Source organism: Peromyscus maniculatus, chromosome 15, assembly GCF_049852395.1.
Source record: "Peromyscus maniculatus bairdii isolate BWxNUB_F1_BW_parent chromosome 15, HU_Pman_BW_mat_3.1, whole genome shotgun sequence".
Classification (NCBI taxonomy): Eukaryota; Metazoa; Chordata; class Mammalia; order Rodentia; family Cricetidae; genus Peromyscus; species Peromyscus maniculatus.
The window spans coordinates 80600803-80620340 of NC_134866.1; the positions used below are offsets into that span (position 1 = coordinate 80600803).

At 44.4% G+C, this 19538-nt stretch overlaps 1 protein-coding gene across 11 annotated transcripts in view; it reads left to right on the forward strand.

Annotated features, from left to right (window-relative positions):
- Mast4 (microtubule associated serine/threonine kinase family member 4) overlaps positions 1-19538 on the forward strand; it is a 594548-nt gene that overhangs the window by 423044 nt on the left and 151966 nt on the right. For 2 of the 11 annotated variants that reach the window (XM_042261726.2, XM_042261729.2), the window contains exon 1: positions 5404-5825. The exons of 8 other annotated variants lie outside the window; for them this stretch is intronic. In XM_042261726.2, the coding sequence (XP_042117660.1) occupies positions 5734-5825 (92 nt within the window). In that variant the 5' untranslated portion in view covers positions 5404-5733. Of the gene's footprint in view, positions 1-5403; positions 5826-16467; positions 16532-19538 lie in introns of those variants that run through there. One more of the 11 variants, XM_076552173.1, reaches the window with a different exon arrangement.

The window sequence follows — 19538 nt, forward strand, 5'->3', positions numbered from 1 at the left end:
CATGATTATTATTTGTCATGGGTTTTAGCATTCAGTTGTATCCCTGCCAGTTCATTATCATTTATCTTTTTTATATATACATTTGAGTATCGTAGGTGCCCAGAAGTTTAATAACACTAGGAGAGTCTTCCTTGACCTGCTGTTCTTCAGTGTATTCTATGTTCTTTCTCCCCGGCTACAGCATCCTTTCTGTGTACCATATTTTATACACTTACTTCAGTTCTATTTCTTGTAGGCTTTCCTCATTTAGAGAAATTAGTGTGCTCCTCAGACCTCCATCTTGATGTTCAGGAGAGCATCTAGAAGCTGATCTGGTGGACGTGTAAATGTGGACAGCCATGGGAGATGGTCATTTCTAGGTCCTGAGCATATGGCTGGGGATCAAGTCAAGAGAGTTTCCCACAGACTCGCTGTTAGGCCAGGCTCAGGTGGAACCTTCCTGGACACTCGGCATCAATCCCACTATTCCTAGGGTCCTCCCATTGGATGTAGACCCACAGACGCAGGGGCTTGCACAGGAAGTTGAAAGCTCCCCGGTCCTAACACCTTGTCCCAGAAAACTTAGTCCCCTCATAGTATGCAAAAAAGAGTCTGTAAATGTAAGCTTTTTAACACCATTCTGTGTGGCATTCTTCTGCAGGCAGTCAAAAGTCTGTAAAGAGGACATTTATCTTTAACATTGGAGGGGACTTAATCGTGAAGGAGTAGACCCTTTATTTTATACCCATTTCTTCCAGAGCTAGCTTCCCAGTAGGATGACAAGCTTATTTTCCCATCTCATTTCCTCTTCTTGGAAAAGCAGTGGCTGATAGTGCCATTCTGATAAATGAATGAGCTGTCTGGATCCCAAACGCTATCACCCAATGCTGTCTTGGTTTAGTGGTTGTCCAATGAGTGGAAAGTCTTTCTGAGTGTCTCTGTGTTGGCTTAGTCCAGCTGTGTGCTTAAGAACTTTCTTCTTGGTTCAGCAGCCACGGCTTTATTGCAATCGCAACTCAACTCTGCTTCCTTTTCTGTGTATGTGATTATTTCGTCTGTAGCAAAACGTCAGTAGTTCTGACAAATTTAATCCTGTGTTTTCCGACTGCCTTGTCTTCTGAATCATAGGTTCCTAAATCAAGTCAAACAGGTTAGAAGACAGGTTACACTTGAGTGTCACGCCTACTCTTATCATCAGCGAGTGTGGGAATCTATCAAGTACTTGCTCTGTATTAGGAAATTCATCACTAGCTGTGTGTGTACTTTACCTAGTGTGGATAAATCCAAATCTTCCCAGGCCTTTTCATTAAAAATATTATACTGTATATCATTAAAACGACTAGGGTCGGAGCTGGAGAGATGGCCCAGCACTTAAAAGCATAGACCACTGGTGCAGAGGACCAGAATTTGGTTCCCAGCACCCATGTTGTGTTGCTCACAACCACCTGTGACTTTAGATTAGGAAGGTCCAGTGCCCTCTTCTGGACTCTTTGGGCACCTGCGCATATATATGCACATCCCATACTTAAACTCATCATAAGAAAAAAAATCTTAACAGTAGCTACTAGTATCTGAGAGTTTCAGCTATTCCTCAAAATGGAGAGCAGAGGAAAAATAAAGGTTTGATTTTATCTGTGCACTCACTTGAGTTGCCGCCACCTTCATAGGCAATGCCAAATGCATGTATGTTTCCAGAAGGACTATGAAGAATATGAGAGTTGGGAAGTACAGACATCAGGTCTTAAATCCATCCAGAGCTGAATTCTCACCCTACCTATATCCTCCAAGTTGTGACTGACTAAACACTGCTCTAGGAAACTTGACTCCCCCACCCCCCCTTTTTTCCTGTCAATGCAAACCTAGCTCCATGCAGTCCTTTATTATTCATGGTCAGCTGGCCTAATATTTCTTAGCCCTCAAATGTTGTCTCTCTCAGCAGAGATCCTTGGATTCGCGATTTTTGTAGCACAGTTTCAGATCCTCTCTCGCCCTCTTGATTGCTTTCCTGTGGCAGCCCGTGATATGCCATTACCCCTTTTCATCAAAAGAATCTTTGCTTTCTCTGTAGAATGTGGAGATGCTACCCAAAGGGGAGTTTTCCTTGTGTTTGGCTGTGATATTTCCCGAAGCCACGCTAGGAGCTGAGGAATGTTAACACTAATATCCTTCCATCTCTTGGTAGCAAGGAGTCAATAAGAACGTAACAACATTCTTGTAGAGTCACTGAGAATTTGGGATGCTGTGAGAGCATCAGTGAACCTATTCATACTGGTCATTTTTTGTGTATCAGAGGAGAAATAATAGACACTTGGAATCTGGAACTGTCTATTCAAAAAGTATCTTTGAAAATGTCTGTGTGAGTTAGGGGCTGTCCGGTGTCGGGAAATACAGAGATCAGGGAAACATGGCCTTAGCCTTGAGAAACTCACATGTTACAAGGAAGGCAGCAGCGAGCAGTCAGTTCAAGTACAGTGTGACTACTGTCTGGGGAGACCCACTTTCAGGGCACTGAAGAGGACAGAGCATGCTGTAGTGCCCGTAGCTCCAGGTTACAATGAAGGAAGCATTTTTTTCCGTTCTTTCTCCTGTCAGCACTGACTCAGACATTACATGGAGGGGGTTATATGTGTCATCTTATTTTCATTTATGCCAACTCCCAGAGGTTGGTCCTGTTAGGGATCTATATTATAATTAGGGGAAATAGGCAGTGATTGAGTAACATGCTTAAGGTTACATTAAGCATTGAGTCCAGAATCAAAGACGACATGACATCTTACTCATAGGGAGACATTATCTAGAACACTGGCTCCCAACAAAAAGGAATTGGCGGTGTCTGCAGAGACTTTTGATGGGCATTTCTGCTATCTAGCGGAAAGAGTTCAGGATGCTGCCCAACATTTTCCAAAGTACAAGAAAGCCTCCAAAGCAAAGAATGGTCCTGGCTACAGTGTCACCAGTGAGAAACCCTACTGGAGTTTGGGAACTACTTTATATTTACCTCTGAACAATCATGTAGAGCGGTCAGTCACCTCTAGGTATCCATGAGGTCTAAGTTCTAGAGATCTCGAAGGAGACCAGAGACCAGTGATGGCCAAGCCTCCTACACATGGGACCACAGAGATGGCTCAGCAGTTTGTAACACTTGCTGCTCTTGCAGATTGAGTTCCCAGCATCCACATGTAGTGGCTCACAACTGTCTGCAATCCCAGTTCCAGGGGATGCGATGCCCTTCTTTGACCACTGTAGGGTACCTGTATGCACATGGAGCACATATAAACCAACAGGCATACACATACATACACACAACATGTAAACATTTTAACACAATTTTCATAAGACTGAATATTTGCGTGTGAACACCACATCCTCCCTCATATAGTAAATCAACTCTAGATAACGGTCAATATAAAATGAAATATGTGTGCTCAGTAAATAGATGCTGGAACATATTGTTTTGGGAATAAAAGAACAAGAAAAGAGCCCACACGTGTTCACTAGTCACATAGTTTTATTTGCAAGGTTTGTAAGGTTTGTTGTTGTTACTGCTGTTTCTTTGTTTGTTTGTTTTTGGGGTTTTATTTTATTTATTTATTTATTTATTTATTTATTTATTTATTTATTTATTTATTGGTTTTTTGAGACAGGGTTTCTCCATGTAGTTTTGGTGCCTGTCCTGGATCTCGCTGGCTCAGCGGTTGAGAGCGCTGACTGATGTTTCAGAGGTTTTCTATTCTTGAGACAGGGTCTTGCTACGTCGAGCAGACTGCCCTAGAACCCAGACAGTGGTTTGTGTCAGCCTCCACTGAGTGCCAAGGATCCACATGTGCACCACCACTCCTGGCTATTTTTTTAAAAATTATTTTTAGTGTGAGTGTGCTTGAACCTCTCAGTGCAGAAGGGTGGCTGTACTTCACAACATTAAAAAACCAACAAGGGATGGCCTTGGAGAGGGCAAAGACACCGAACCAAAGCTCTTAGGAATTTGGAAAATAGGTCTATGTCATTACTGTTCACAGCCTGTTTCTCCTGTGTACAACTGAACAGATTTGGTGATTTTTCTTTCATTTTTAAGAGTCTCAAAGATCTGTGGGGACTCTAGAAGAAGGTAGTTTTGTGGGTATGAATGTGCTTCATAAAAGTTATCAGCAGGGCAGTGGTGGCGCACGCTTTTAATCTTAGCACATGGGAGGCAGAGGCAGGCAGATCTCTGAGTTCCAGGCCAGCCTGGTCTACAGAGTGAGTTCCAGGACAGCCAGAGCTACACAGAGAAACCCTATCTCCAAAAAAAAAAACCAAAAACAAATAAACAAAAATAATCATCAAACCGTTTTGGCGTCTTTGGGTGAGAAAATATTTCTATGTACCACAAGACTTAATAATACATAATATTAAATTAAAAGTAAATGATTTAAATTGTATTTTTTCTTTATATACTTTTGAACATTTGTGGTTTGGGGAGTTATTTAAATAGTGTCTTTTTCCTCAAAATGAGTAACAACCATATTCATCCCTTCCCTGTGGTGTTTTCCATCAGACTCTAACTTCCTGGGAGGGAAAAGAATTCAGGTTGTTAAATCAGTTCCAGGTAGTATATTTACATGCGATAAAATGGTCACCAGCCAGATCCATCTTTAGAGTCCGTGAGGCCGAACAGGTGTGCACTGTAGTCATCCATCAAAAGGATGTGAACTCGTGAATTTCGTGTCACTGAGGTTTTTGGTTGAGTGGGGTGGCTTGGCGTGTGCGTGCGTGCTTCTCCCAGACAACAGGTAGCGTCACCTCCGGCGTCATCAGGGACTTCCCTCCCCGAGTGCCACAATTGTGCCAGGTCCTGTGGTGAATCACCCAAGCCGTCAGGTGTGCAGAGCACACACACTCGTGTTCCGGCGCCGCCGCTGGAATTATTTATTTATTTTGAGGGATGATCCATTTCAGACCCTGGGATAGGGGAGCTGCGAGGATGCTCCCTGAGCCTGCTCCCGGGCAGAGTACACCCGGGGGGGGGGGGGGGGGGGCTCGCTTTCCTCGGGAGGCCCAGCTGGGGACTGAGCCAGGGCCGGGCCACCCTCCTTCCAGCTGGACCCTACATAAAGGTGTCAGATTCAAGTCCTCCCATAGGCCAATTTTCTAAAAGTGCTTTCAAGTTTCCATGGTGTTGGTTTTTTTTTTTTTTTTTTTTTTTTTTTTTTTTCTTCCCCAGAAGGGGAGGGCAAGAGAAGCTTTTGCTGTTCAAATTCTTTTCCTTGTATGTAGACGCTAAAAGGAAGCTTCGCACTGGGCATGTTCGGATGTGAATGGGTTTGCTGATAAGCAACAGTCTCCCGGAACCATAGACTTAAAATAGTCCTCCTCCTACGGCCTCCCCCCAACGGGAGCTGCAAATGGTATCTGCCAAACAGATGACAAAGTACCTTGGACTGAATCACACCGAGACAGCATTTTGAGCAGAACGCAGGGCTAAACTCTTGTAATTACTGTTTATAGCTGGCCGAGGCTTCCTAGGAGAGGGCAAACACAAGAGGAAATAAGTTTCCTGAACCTTTCAGATGGCTGTGCATTAATTAAGGCCAGCACGGGACGGGGACTTCTCAGACAGGCTCAGAGTGGCTCCTGAGACCACAGTTCACCGCACGTTTTCTCTGGAGGGAGTTGATAATTGGGATTCTCCCCCACGCCCCCGCCTTTATTTTTTTCCCCCCATCTCCGTTTTGAACCCATGGCCTCGGACTCACAGTGAATTGAAGAAAGAAGGAAATGGATATGTCTGACCCCAATTTCTGGACTGTGCTCTCAAACTTTACTTTGCCTCATTTGAGGAGTGGGAACAGACTTCGGCGCACACAAAGGTAAAAAAGGCGGGATCTTCCCCTTGGCGTAGGGAATGCTTTCTTGTCCAGAGGCTGGGGGCTGCCGCAGCCCCATTGCGTCTGGCATTTTGTTTGTTGGTGACAGTTTGAAAAGTTTGTGCCTTGCTAGTGGGGGGTCTCTGTTTCAGTGGTTCCCCTCTTCTGTGGGGCTTCCTGGGGGTTCCGTGAGTGCGCTGCTCAGAATTCTTTCGCAGTGTGGGCAACCAGACATTGCCTTGCTGTGGGGTGCTTTGTCTCTGTCCATTTATCTACTTGTGTTTTTATCATTTCATTCACTCAGACCTGGGCCTACTGGCATTCCTTATAGAGCCTTCCATCACCCCACCTTCCCAACATGCACACCATGTTAGATATTCCATTTATCAGATATTCCATTTATCATTTGTAAGATGTGAATCTGTGTTGCAAAGATAACCCAGTGAGCCTATTTCACACTGACTGCTTTTAAAGAAGGTCTGTACAACTTTAGCATTTTGACTTTTTATTGTTTGCTGTCATTTATTACTTATAGAGGGCTGGCCTTCCAGTTGTAGTATAGATTTGACAGAGTGGATGTGGGTAGGGTAGAGCTTGTTGAGAATCAAATGGGACTGAAGTAAAAGGGAGGTCAGAGCATGTTTGCAGACAGCTGGAGTGAGATTATGATTTAAAGGAGGCAATGTCTCATCCCCATGTCTGTCCAGAACAAAAAGTAGCACGAATGTTGTTTTAGAGGGCTACACCCCCTGCACGGTACACATACAGGTTCTTTTGTAAAATCAAACTTTGGCTTGGCATGTACATGCGATCATGCTTGAAACAGTCCGGGCAAATAAACAGGATGCGGACGATCAGATTTGGAACCTGGTACTCTCTGTGCTTAGCTGTTTAGAGAACACACGAAAAATGGTTCTTTTGCTGGAGTGATACCTGTAGCTATATATAGTATAAATGCAAATGTGAAGTACTTTCAAAAAGTTAGTCGTTTTTCCTTTGGAGTTTCTATGATATTTGTTGCAGCTTAGAGTATTCCTACATAGATGTACATCCACAAATCACATGCTAATCCCCCCCCCCCGGGTGTGTGTGTGTGTGTGTGTGTGTGTGTGTGTGTGTGTGTGTGTGAGAGAGAGAGAGAGAGAGAGAGAGAGAGAGAGAGAGAGAGAGAGAGAAAGAGAGAGAGAGATATCTGGAAGGCTTTGAAATCATATTAATGCAACTTGAACAATGCTGATACCCCTAAATCACATAGGATTCCTCGACTGTTATTTCTTGTTTTGTGATATACTTGTGTTCGGATAATCTCTTAGGATTGGCCATCCCCCACCCCTTACACTGTGTCCTCCACGCTCCCAAGTTTTCAACATAACAAGTAAAGTTGAGGAGAAATACAGACTCTCCATGAACGGGTCATTGTGTCTTGCCATGCTAAATGCCAATGTCCTCACCTGTTTAGTCTGATTAGAGCATTGTTTCCCAGCGGGGCAGTCCTGACTGTGGCACAACCTTACCCTTACCTGGAGCCAGTTCTTGAAGAGATAAGGAGGCCCTGGCATTATACCTGGGTGTCTGGTCCTGAAAAGCAGGCAGAACCTTTCTACTCATCCCTGCCCACCTGTTGATGGTCCTATTCCAAGAGTCTGCTGTGTGAGGAATTCTCAGGCTGGACAGACCTGAGTCTTAGGGTAGTACCTGGTCCAGCCTGATCACTCCAATTAAGTCTGATGTAACTTGGGTCAGGAGAGCTGGGGAGAACTGTTTCCACTCTCTAAGTCATGGACCTATGTCTTCAGTTCAGAAAAACAGAAAGATGGATTTTCTTTTTCCTTTCTAGGAGTCTGGAGTTTGGAAGTATGACCCTCAGACCATCTCAGCGGCCATCCATCTACTTATTGTCTGTCTAGCAAGCTAGTCTCGCTTTGTACTTACTGATCTAGTAGCCCTGATCCAGAGTGCTTAGGAGCAATGTATTTTTGATTTCAGGTATTTTTGGAGTTTGGGATATGAGCATAGATATCACTGACAGAACATCCCTAATTAGAAACTGCTCTAAAGCCCAAAACTTGTGAACATACTCAGTTTATGATTTTCTGGCAGTTTGGATTTGGAGTTCTCCGATGAGGGAGCTCAATTTAGATGTAGATTTGGAAGATTAAAGGACAGAGACCCTCCTCTGGTGTGTGGGGCTGTACATTTTAGCTGTGTCTTTCCCTAAGGATGTGAGAAGTGTGCCTTTACACTGTGGTCTTCCCTTCCTGGGATGTCTCTTAAGTGATCTAAATCCTGATTTTTCCAAGTCTAGCTTTACCTGGAAAGGCTATCCTTTCCAAAGGATCTCTTTATTCCTAAGCTGCGCTGTCCTTTCTGCCGGGCTAATGTCTGTCCTGACCGCACACGTGCTGACGTGTATCGTAGGTCGCTTGCTGTGACTGTTGGATCCCAGCTTCACATTGAACGTAATGGTAACCTGTTAGTAAATATCAACTCCTAGCAGTACAGTTTAGCTCTAAGCCTGTGGATGAGCATCCTAGAGCTCCCTGGGATAGGCAGGATGTACCACTTAAGCCAAAGATGAGATGCTTCTTTGTTCCACCTTAAAACCCTGAACTATGACAGATGCTGTCACCAAGCAAGTCCTTGGCTTGCTTCATCACAGTTGCCCTACTGGTCCAGCGTGGCACTGTCTTATTAATTTCTCCTCTCACACCAACTCAGTGTCCTGCCTGGCCTGTAACTCCTGGAGTTCTTGGGGAACGGGGCTCACAGATTTACTTTTGCACGTAGAGATTTAGGGTTGCACCGTAACCCATGTCCACCAAACGTGGTGCAGCCGTGGGAGGCGTGAGTTGTCTGGATATATGCTGACTAGTTGCTGCTTTGCCTGGAAGACCAGAGAGTCCCTTGGAAATGGTTCCTTGTGTAGCCAACTAGCTGCCCGCCCGTACCCTTCTTTCTTCCCCCACTTCCTCCAGGGGATCTCAGTACCACGGTTCTGCCTCACTGAGGGACACAGGTCTGACACGGGCTCTTCCCAGCTTCTCTGGTCATAATGGAGAAAGCCCCAAGCTGCGCAAGCAACTTTAACTTCATATACGTGCAGATACGCCGTCCAGTGAGACTTCCCTTAAGATGGAGAGGAGCTGGCTGCGTCCCTGTCCGTTCTAGTGCATTTTCTTTCCCCATTGGATTAAGAACTGGGATGGGGAGTGGGGGGCGGTGCTGAGGCCTCCTGCAGGTATGTCTCCTCTGGGTCACATGTGCTGAGTTTCCGGGTTGGCCTTTGCTTATCCTGACATGCTTTAGAGCTTCTGGAGGTGCTTGATTTTTAACTTCCTTCCTTCCTTCCTTCCTTCTTTCCTTCCTTCCTTCTTTCCTTCCTTCCTTCCTTCCTTCCTCCCTCCCTCCCTCCCTCCCTCCCTCCCTCCCTCCCTCCCTCCCTCCCTCCCTCCCTCCCTCCCTCCCTCTCTCTCTCTCTCTCTCTCTCTCTCTCTCTCTCTCTCTCGTTTGCTTTTGCTTTTGCTTTTTTCAAGGCAGAGTTTTTCTGTGTAACAGCCCTGGGGTCCTGGAACTCACTTTGTCGACCAGGCCAGTCTCAAATTCACAGAGATTTGCCTGCCTCTGCCTCCCAAGTGCTGAGATTAAAGGTGTGTGCCGCCACTGCCCAGCAATTTGTAACTTTCATGTTCCAAAATCTGGCATGTTGTCATTGGCTTAGGTGCTAATCTCCAAACCCTAATGATAGCCCCTCCCTAGCTAAAAACAAAACAACAAAAAAATCTTTATCCATGCCAACACACAGTCTGGTTCACTTGATCACTTCAAGCAATTTTTCCGATTATATTTTCTGAAGACTCCAATTTGTTAAGAACCAAGGAATAAAAGAAGTTTTATTGCTATTGTTTTGTTTTCCTTAATTTGTTTTCTGAGTTTGTATTACTTAAGATAGTTCTGTGCAGCAGGTATGTGCAAAGATTTTTAACTGTCATAATTGTCAAAATATATTGAGTCTTTATGAACACCACACTTTCCCATCAGGAACATCTGTAGGATTTGGTGAGTTCTTCTGTTTGGTTCGGTCATGCATAGGTGAGAACAATGAAAAATGGACTTTTGTTCTGCCCTGACATCCAGGGTGTTGGTAAATTTACACTTACCCTTTTTATTGATAATCCAGTTGAGTCGCCATCTCCTGAGCCCCTCCTGTGTATCTGGTTATGTGACTCAGAGCTGAAATCCTGATGCATGCCTTCTGTGAAACATGCAAGGAAATCCTTGTACACCAGAGCTGTGGAGTATTTCCAAGGCACGATAAGCCACAGACACACTCAGTACAAATGAGAGACTTGGATCCAGGGAGCCGGGAGAGGAGGGTCTGAAAGAGAAGTTGACAGTTTGCAGACAGGATAGTGCCCTCTCCACGTGGGTAGAAATGGTGTGAACAGAGGCTCGGTGACTGTGGCGGCACAGAGATCAGAGAAGACCACAGAGCTGAGGATTGTGGGAGCAGGAAGAGCCAGAGCATCGATGGCTGTGGCTAGAGCTCCAGCGAGAAAAGGCAGTGATGAGGAGGATGGATCTGAATTTAGTATGCTCGAGTTTGACTCTGGACCCTGGGATGTTGGGCAAGTTCGCTTTCTTGAACTTCAGTTACTCCGTCTTTGAAAGAGGGACAAGTAACTTGCTTATTGAGTTATTATGTGTGTAAGCTTCATTACTGTCTCCTTTCATCCTTAACAGGGCTTGGCCTGCTGCTCTCTCATCTCTCATCAGCTTCAGCTTGGCTAATGTGCCTTTTATTTTCCTAATGCAATTACTGGTGAATAAAAACTCCGAATAAATCTTAGCTGTTGACATCACCGCTGTCATTACCGCATGGGGATGAGTAGTCAGGAATGGGGCTGAGGAGAGCTGGGGAGTGGTGTATCTTCAATCCGGTGAAGAAAAGGGGGCATGTCGAGTGGTTCTGGGGAGCTCTGGTCTGAGAGTAGGGTAAGATCTACCCACCAGTCAGCCGGTAAGCCAGTTGCGTTAGCCTCGCTGACATGTTTTTCTAAGTTTAAAACCCAGGATCTGCTGCTGCCTTTAAGAGAAGTTATGGATGTGAAGTGGATGGGAGTCAGTGAGCCATTGGCTCTGAGGGACAAAGAAGGATTCCATGATGCCTCTGGAAAGTGTTTTTGGCTTGAGGGCCATCTGGGTAATAGTCTGGAACCACCAAACCTGTGACGGTGGGAGATGGCATAAGAGTTGCTCCTTATATCCCCCCAGACAGTGAAAAGCATATTTATAAAGTTTTGATCATGTTTTAAGGACCATAGAGAATTTGTTCCTGCATTCAGTTCATGCTAAGGCAAGGGATGCAGTATTGGATAAGACAGGCACTGTGCATCAACCTCACCAGTAAACAGATATCTAAAAAAAGCCCATTGCCAAATTGGTCAGTGTTCCAACAGCTGTAAGCAAGAACTCAGAAGAGGGAGTAAACTTGTGGGCGTGGAGTGGGGGCTGCTTTAGTGTGGCCAGGGAAGGTCTTTAAAAAGGTGATGTTTAAAAGGGAGACCGAAGGCTGTGGGAAACATCTGGGGGCAACTGTCTGGGGACATCAAAGACTCTGAGGTAGAGGCAGGACAAAAAGAAAGTCCCCAGGCAGGAAGTTGAAATTTAGATAATAGGGCATTGACCTGGAAGTCATCATTTACACCATGGGAGGTGTAAATTAGCTTAATCTGAGAGAGGACCGGAGCCTCATTGAAGGAATGGGCAGAAATGAGACTGGGGACAGCAAAGGGCACAGCGAAGACGACTTTTGAGGGGGACAGTCCCCTACGAATGAAGGGTGCCTGCATGGGAGTGTACCATCCCTGGCACATGGGAGGGCATCAGTGCCCACAGCATCAACAGTTGTCCAGTGATGCGCTGAGTAGACGCTGGACAAGCAGGAACGGGGCGAAGGAAGGAAATCCAGATTGGGCGGTGACCACTTTCTATGGGCAGCTAAATCCAGTAGTCATCCATCACGATACCGAGCCTTATACGTTCAGGCAGCCCAGCAGCCTTCTTGAATCACATCCCTTTACTCACTGTTGCTCACTCTGTGGCTGCCTCATCCCCAGAATTGGCAGTGACGGAAGTTTCCTTTTGCCCTCCTCCCTGGAAGCTCCAGTTCCTCCCACAGCCTGTGAGTCTCTCCTTCCCTCCCTGCCTGCAGTTGGGGCTTCTCTTTAAAGCCTTGACTCAGCTGGGTGTGGTGGCCTACTCAGGAGGAAGAGGCAGGAGGATTGCTGCAAGTTCAGGGCTAGTTTGGTCTATATGGTGAGTTTCAGGCCAGCCAGGGATAAAGAGTGAGGTTCTGTCCCCAGACAGACATGCATACATACCCACATAAAGCTCCAGATCTCCGTGTCCCTAATTCCCCTCACCGCCTGTTAGTCTGAGCCCTGGCACCAGGCCTTTCCCCTGCAGCTGGTTCCACAGGTGGCTGAAACCTGGCCCCACGTGTTGCTCCTCCTTGCCTCTCCACGCCTGACCTGCAGGCTAGGCCCCTCCCTGAGTCCCTGTGCCCATTTCCTCCCACTCCTTGCCTTGCCCAGGCCTGTTTCGTAACAGCTGCCTTTCATCCTCTGTCTTCATGATCTCCATTCTACCTTGTCTGTTGCTGCAGGACTCACCCTGCCATTCTCTCATCCACCGTCAGCGCCAACTTGGCTAATGTGCCCTGAAGCTGTCTTGGAGTCAATCCCTTGCCCATGCCACACCCTGCCCAACCATTTCATGCATACTATATCCAGGGAAGCGAGGGCTCTCCTCCGAGACCTTGGCGTTTATGTTTATGGTTTTTAATGCTACCAGCTGAGGGCCTGGGCTTCCTAATGGGACAGAGAGTTCTTCCAGACTCTGCAGTTCCCCTTCAGGTTGACCAGGTCTCCAGCCACCAGGAGACAGAGGCAGGTGGATCTCTGTGGGTTCAAGGGCAGCCCGGCTTATAACAGGAGCTCTCAGATTGTCTGTGCTGCCCTGGAATGCTCAGGTGTATTGTGATGGGAGAAGGGGAGAGAGAGGAAGAAGAGCATCTTAGAGAAGGATGTGGGAAAGTGGAGAGAGTAGGTTTCAAAAGAAACTGCTCGAAAATAAACCATGAGGATGTGAAGGTGTGCTTTGAGGGAGGTGTAATTGGGTAGCACTGGGTACTGTGTGTGTGCTTCTCTGTCTGGCTGTTTTAACTCTCAGGGTACTGGGATAGGGAGGTAGTATATTAGAAGGTCAAAGGCAGGGGACTAGAATGTGTTCATCTTTTATGGTTTTGCTTTGTTTTCTTTACAAATACATCTTGGCGTCAGGAGCTTATTGGTTTCTTTAAAGCGAGGGAGCCATAACCTTTGAGATAGAGACTAAAAAGCAGATAGATACTGGTATCAAGAAATCCCGAGTCCTGTGTGGAGATACCCACAGAGAAAGAAGCCTGGAATTACACTGGTACTACATAACTCTGTGGATAGTCTCCTTTGTAGTGGTTAGACTAAAAGTAACTCATCTCTTAGGAAGATTCACATTGGAGGCCCTGAACCCCCTCAGCATAGTCCTGTGCACACCCAGCTCTAGTGTGAGCATGCACAAGGCTATTTTAACCTGACCTGTCTTCACTAGTTGTCATCCAGTCATTTGAATATGACATCATGGTAACCGAATAATCTCTTTGAAAGTTAAGTAGGAGAGCCAAGATATTTAAAAAAGGGCCTGGGGCTACCAGGACGAAAGCAGATGAGTGGTGTGTATAACCCCATCTATTAAAACCAGTCACTCTCTGTCAGTAGAAACCGGCTATATATCAGTAGTCACAAATGTGTTTTTCATGACACGTGGGTACATTTTGTAACTAGAGAAATCTCTAAATAAAAGCTCACATGGGCTGTTAATATTTGTAGTTCGGGTACTTTCTGTTTTCTTTCTCCTCTGTCTGCCTGGAAAGTGAGGACGTTCCATCAAGAACTTGGCTGTAGATTCTAAAAATGTTGACCTTAATCCTTCTTATAGAATAGGACGACCTGAGGGAGTTTTAGCTAGACTTAATGGCTATTGGGCATGCTTATTAGAGAAGGTAATTACACTGATATCAAACTGAACAGTCATATTGTTTTGCCTTAAAGAAAAAAGAACTTAGCGCAAACTTTAGGCTTTGATCAGCCCTTGAAGGTAAAATGGATTGCTAGGAATAGGCAGCATTAATGTTTATCTCCTTTCTTAAGCACCCTGCTGTTTGCTTTATTATAGAACCCTGGGGATTTCTCCATTCTCTTCCTGTTTTGGTCTTCAATTTATCAGTGACTCTGGTTTTATTAGCGTAGTATCTTTTATCCACTATAATTGCAGGCAAAAAGCACATTTCAACATAACATCTCAACCCCTTCAGAGCTGAGAACCAGCTCCCCATGACTCTGGAAAGTTTCTAACCCGACACGGAAGTTCACAGTGCAAGCATCTTTTGAAATAATGAATTAGATTCCAGGCAAATCACCAGGGTGGAGAAAGCCACCTGATGGATCACATTGCTGAACCTCCTGTGGTCATGGGATTCGAGGGAAGAAAACTGAACTCAGCAGGCCCATTCTTCACTCTGAGTATTGTAGACGCTTGTTTGGCCATGCTTCATTCTGCCTAATTTTAAATGTTACAGCATATGTGTATGGCTCAGAATTGACTGTGTCACCTCCTCAAGAGTCACTCTTAGGGGATTACCCACCCACTGCCGAGTTTCTTGGCTGTTAAATCTGAAGGAAGTCACTGTACCCATAGCTTACATAAAAGTATCTATGCCCCATTCACATTCAACATGTGTGTCTTGTAGAATGCACTACGCTAGATGTCTCTACATTGAGAATTACAGTTCTTAAATGTTTGATTTTACCGATTCATGGAGAGCGAGGGTAGGGAGAGTATGTTTGTCGTGGGAAAAGCTACCAACTGAGTAAAACTCTCTAGGAAATGCCAAATGAACCCTTTGTACTGTAAAACAATAGCCATGAAGTGGTTATTATGTAATGTTTCCTAAGTCTGAGTTTGATGGCTTGTTGATCTTGGACCTTGAGAAAGAATTCCTGTAAAAGTATTACTTTTACTTGGCAAAATTCTAGACTTTTGGTGCAAAAATCAAAAGCATCTTCCAAATAGGTTACCTAGACAAAACACTGGGCACCAGAGTTAATGATAGACAGAGTCGACTTGATTTGCATGTGAGGATCAGTTATCCACTTATTTCCCTCACCCTGATGCCCATCCACATAAACAGATAACCCATTCACCCCAGACTAGTTTTGCTGTACTGCTCTAGAGGGCAGGCCAGGTGGCCAGTCACCTGGATGTCACCTACCTTGGCAAATTGAACAACAAATGGTTGTTGCGAATTTACATTTCCCGTATACGGTAGTTCCCTGAATGGGGAGTGAGCTCATTGTCTCAGGTGGCCAGAGTGGCAGATGGGCATACGGGAAGTTCAGACTGCTCTGGGTGGAAGTTCGTATGACAGAGTCTGTGAAAGAAGCTGTTGTGCTTGTGAATCATCATTCTCTGTGTGTTTGGGGGAGGGGGGTTCTGTGTCTGGGGTTAGATGTTTAGGCCACACCTTTAGTAAGCACCGGTTGCCATATTTTCACTGTGTAGCATTACTTCTCAGTAGATGTATCTTGGGTAAATTAGCCTCAGAAGTCAAGACATTTTAAGCTGAGAAAACAGTGTCGCTTCCCTTTTTTAAAAATTTTAATTAATTAATTGGTTTAGTATGTGCACATGCATGTGTATGTGGTGTGTGTGTGTGTGTGTGTGAGTGGACATGGCAGAGGACAACTTTCTCTCCTTCCAACATGTGGGTCCCAGGAATTGAACTCAGATCTACAGTGTGTTTACCCGCTAAGCTGTCTCACCAGCCGGGTGGCACCTTCTTCAGAATATAGGCTCAGACTGGAGACGTGCTCCCTTTAGCCCATTTCTTAGATCTGATGGCTTTGATGCCAACTCCTATCAGGCAGGCTTTCTGTTTTTTTTTTTTTTTTTTTTTTTTTTTTTTAAGATTGCTTATCACTTTATGCCTTCTTACAGGAGCTCTCTATGAGCAGTCTGAGCAGTTCTTCCCTCTTGAGAAGTTACCTGAAATACTAGTCTACCATCCTACATCACACTTGGGGTAAACTGGGGGTTACCATACAGGTACTTAACTTATTACACATTAGCGTGACACCACGTTTTCAAGACATTCCTAGGCTCTGTGCACATCTGTGGAATGGAACCCAGGTTGGGAGTCCATGAGGGAAAAGGGTTCTGACTCTTGGCACCGAGAGACATTCAGAAGTATTGAATCGGAGCCAGAGTAAATATATGTGCCCTTTACACTCTCTTTCAGTTAGCAGAAATCACTTCTAAACACTTACTCTGGCATTAAGGAAGCTCGTCATGACCTATTGTTCCAGAGAGATTGGAGCCCTGTTGTAAGCCAGTTCTTTAGTTCCCGTGTGAGTGACATACTCAGCCAGGAGCTGAAGAAAGAGCCTTCGCTTTGCAAACCTTCCATTCTTATAGGTGTGCCCAGCAGGCAGTGGCTTGTAGCTGTTCCTTCAGCCACTTAACAGGTTTGATTTCAAATCTATTTCATAGAGAAACTAATATGGTTGGAGGGTATTCATGGCCCAGCATGTATGGACTTCGTTGGGAAGTCCCAGGTGTGTATGCGTCTTAAATGCTACGTTAAAGTCATTAGACCTAAGTGCTTTTGGATTTGCTGTTGCTTTGTTGTTCGTCTTCTAGCCACAGATGAGGTTTTCAAGATGTAATAGGAATTAGATCAAGGAGGGTGGGAACTCCAATCCCGAGGCTAGGTAACTCCTTTTGCTGCCTTACAAGCTCTAAAGAGAAGCCAAGTGTTTGTAAACTGGGCCAGAAGACAGGGAAGCCAAGCTCAGGAGGAGTTACTCGGAAACATGGGAAGTTAATTACAGTTAAAAATACTTAGAGGGGGTGACTTATGAGTCACGCATCTCTGTGTGACCCTTTTCCTGCTCTGGGAGGTTGCAGATGAGCTTGAATCACCCTCTGAAACCTGATAACCTAATAACCTAATTGCACTGTTTGACTTCTGCAGATGAGGTCCAGGGCTTGCTATATTGCCACAGCTTTTTGTTTCTGTCCTAGTACTCATCCAGTACCTTTTTATATGACAAGGGTTATGATAACCGTCTGGGAAGTAAAGATAGTATATGACATGATCCTTTTAATTAAGTAGCCCAGTTCAGTGGGGTTATAAAGAAATGTAGACAAATAATTATAGCAGGGTACAATAATCAGCAGCCTCAGCTAAGGGGGAGGGATAGGGAGAGTATCTGCTGAGGGAATCTGATATGAATTGTGCTAAATCCTCAAAATGGTGCTGTAAAGGTGACAGTATTATAGTGATGACCCAGATGACGAGTGGAGACTCAGAGAAAAGATGCCCTGGTCCCCACATCTCACCAGTATCAAGTGGTGAATACTGATGGGTGCTTTGCCATCCTGAGTCCTATGGAAGTAGGCTGCAGCAGTAGTCTAATTAGTGAAAGTAATGTTTGTAAAGCAAGGCTATAGTGTGTTAATTTTACAGAACAAGCAATCCCCTCTTGGCGACTGGGGAGATATTTGTGGCACAGAGAGCTCTGATAATTTTGAACTTGGCTATAGAAATGCCACCTGCTGTCTGAGGGGAGGGAGTGAAAAGCAGAAGTAGGGTGTACTTTGTTTTAAAATTGCCACCTGCTGCTTCTCCTTCCCCATTAGGGGAAATTGTATATGTATGCTCCAGCAATTTCCCCGTCTTCAGGCATCACAGCTTATAATGGTGTTTGAGTGGGCTTGTGCATTTCAAGAGAAGTGTTGCTTGGGATGTGGTTCTGAACAGCTGCTATTGTACAGCCTTTGAGGAACTCCCCACTGCAGTCAGGCTGGTTTTTCTGAGATTCCCCTCTAGTACAAAGGCCTGTGCATTCCCTTGAGCGAGGGTGTTCTGAACCTATCTAAAACCTCCGCTGATGGGATGGTGCGTGTAGTTAGTTCATGGCCTAAACAGACAAAAGTTATTGCATCTTATTTGGAAGCACCAGGAGAATACCAGGAAAAAAAAACCTTCTAGGGGGGTTTTAGAAATGAATTCTTTATAGACTTCTTTAAAAAAAAAAATACAGTAATTTCATTTGATTATACTAAGGTAATTTCTTAAAGGGCCATGGTTGATGGCACTTATTTAAATACACCTTTTCCTCTGAGAAAATTACTATATTGAGAGATTGAAGAAGTAACTGCTTAGAAATGTATAAAATAACTCTATCAGAATAAACTATAAATAGTCTACAACATACAGAAGACACAGATACTGTGTCCAGAATTCTCTAAAGCAGCGGAACCCCTTCTCTCGGATTCCTGTGTTATGATATTTGAGACCTTTCTAAGGAATTACTGTCCTTTTCTGAAGACAGTAGAAGACAAATCTTCCTTAGGGGTACTTTTTTAACTGCTAAAGGTGTTAGTTAAAGTAGTCCATGACTACTGACCCAAGTCCAAGACTGCTTCGGATCACTTTACATAAGGAGGTAACAGTAGAACTCACTCACCGTAGAAAGTCCAGACAAGAAAAGGTGTTTCGTTTTCTTCTGAAATCATGTTAATTAATGTAGATAGTTTATAGATGGCCAAGTTTGCTTTTTAGATATGGTGTTAACTAAATTTTAACAATTGACTGTCATATCACTAATTCCAAAAGGAATATATAGAATGTTTCTGTTACTTCAGTAAGTTTTAAAGTTTTCATGGTGTGATCATGTTAATATGAGATTAGAATGAGATTTTTACTTTTCCCTTGTACCCTTGTTTCAACGAAGATCTGCTTTATTAAACTTTTAGTGCCTAGTGCTGTGGCTCATGCCTATAATGCTAGCACTCAAGGGCTAAAGCAGAAGGATTGAAAAACTGGCCAGCCTGGGCTACATAGTGAGTACCAGGACATCTTGGGCTACAAACTGGAACCCTGTCTCTGAAACAGTAACAACAACAACAGTAATAGTTTCTCCACAAGGTCCTTTCCTCCTGTCTCCAGATCTCATCCAGAGTACCCTGCTCTATTGATCATCCATTTTAAACTTAATTGTTATGGGGAAATAATAATATATGGCTGTTATCACATGGTTGGTAATGTCAAGTCAAGTAGCAGGAAATTGCATAAACAATATTTGAAAGAAAAGGCTAGACATGGGTTTGTGTGGTTCATATTAATATGTAATAGCCCCTTTGATACTGCATAGATGAAATTATTAGAAACCTAAAGATAACCAATTTGACAAGTGAGAAATGGTTAAAAATAATTTAAGATTGTTGTTTGGGATGGAAACAGGACCAGGAAGGAGAAATTTTACTAACAGTGTGTGCAGGTGTAGGGCCCGAGGTTTGAAGTGTAGACTGTGGGTATTGGTAAGTTCTTAAAGCCTGGAATTTTTGTAGTAAAAGAAGAATGAACAAAACATGCATCTTACAAAGGATGAACTTTGGGTGGCTTATTTGCTTTGCAAACAACCAAGTCTTTCCAAATATTTTAGTGTGTTTCAAGTTCAGGGAAGTTTGTGTAGCATTTAAGTGTTAATTCGACACCTGCAATGGGTGAAGAATGGGGAAGATAAAAATGACCCTACGGAGGAAAATTACCCCCAA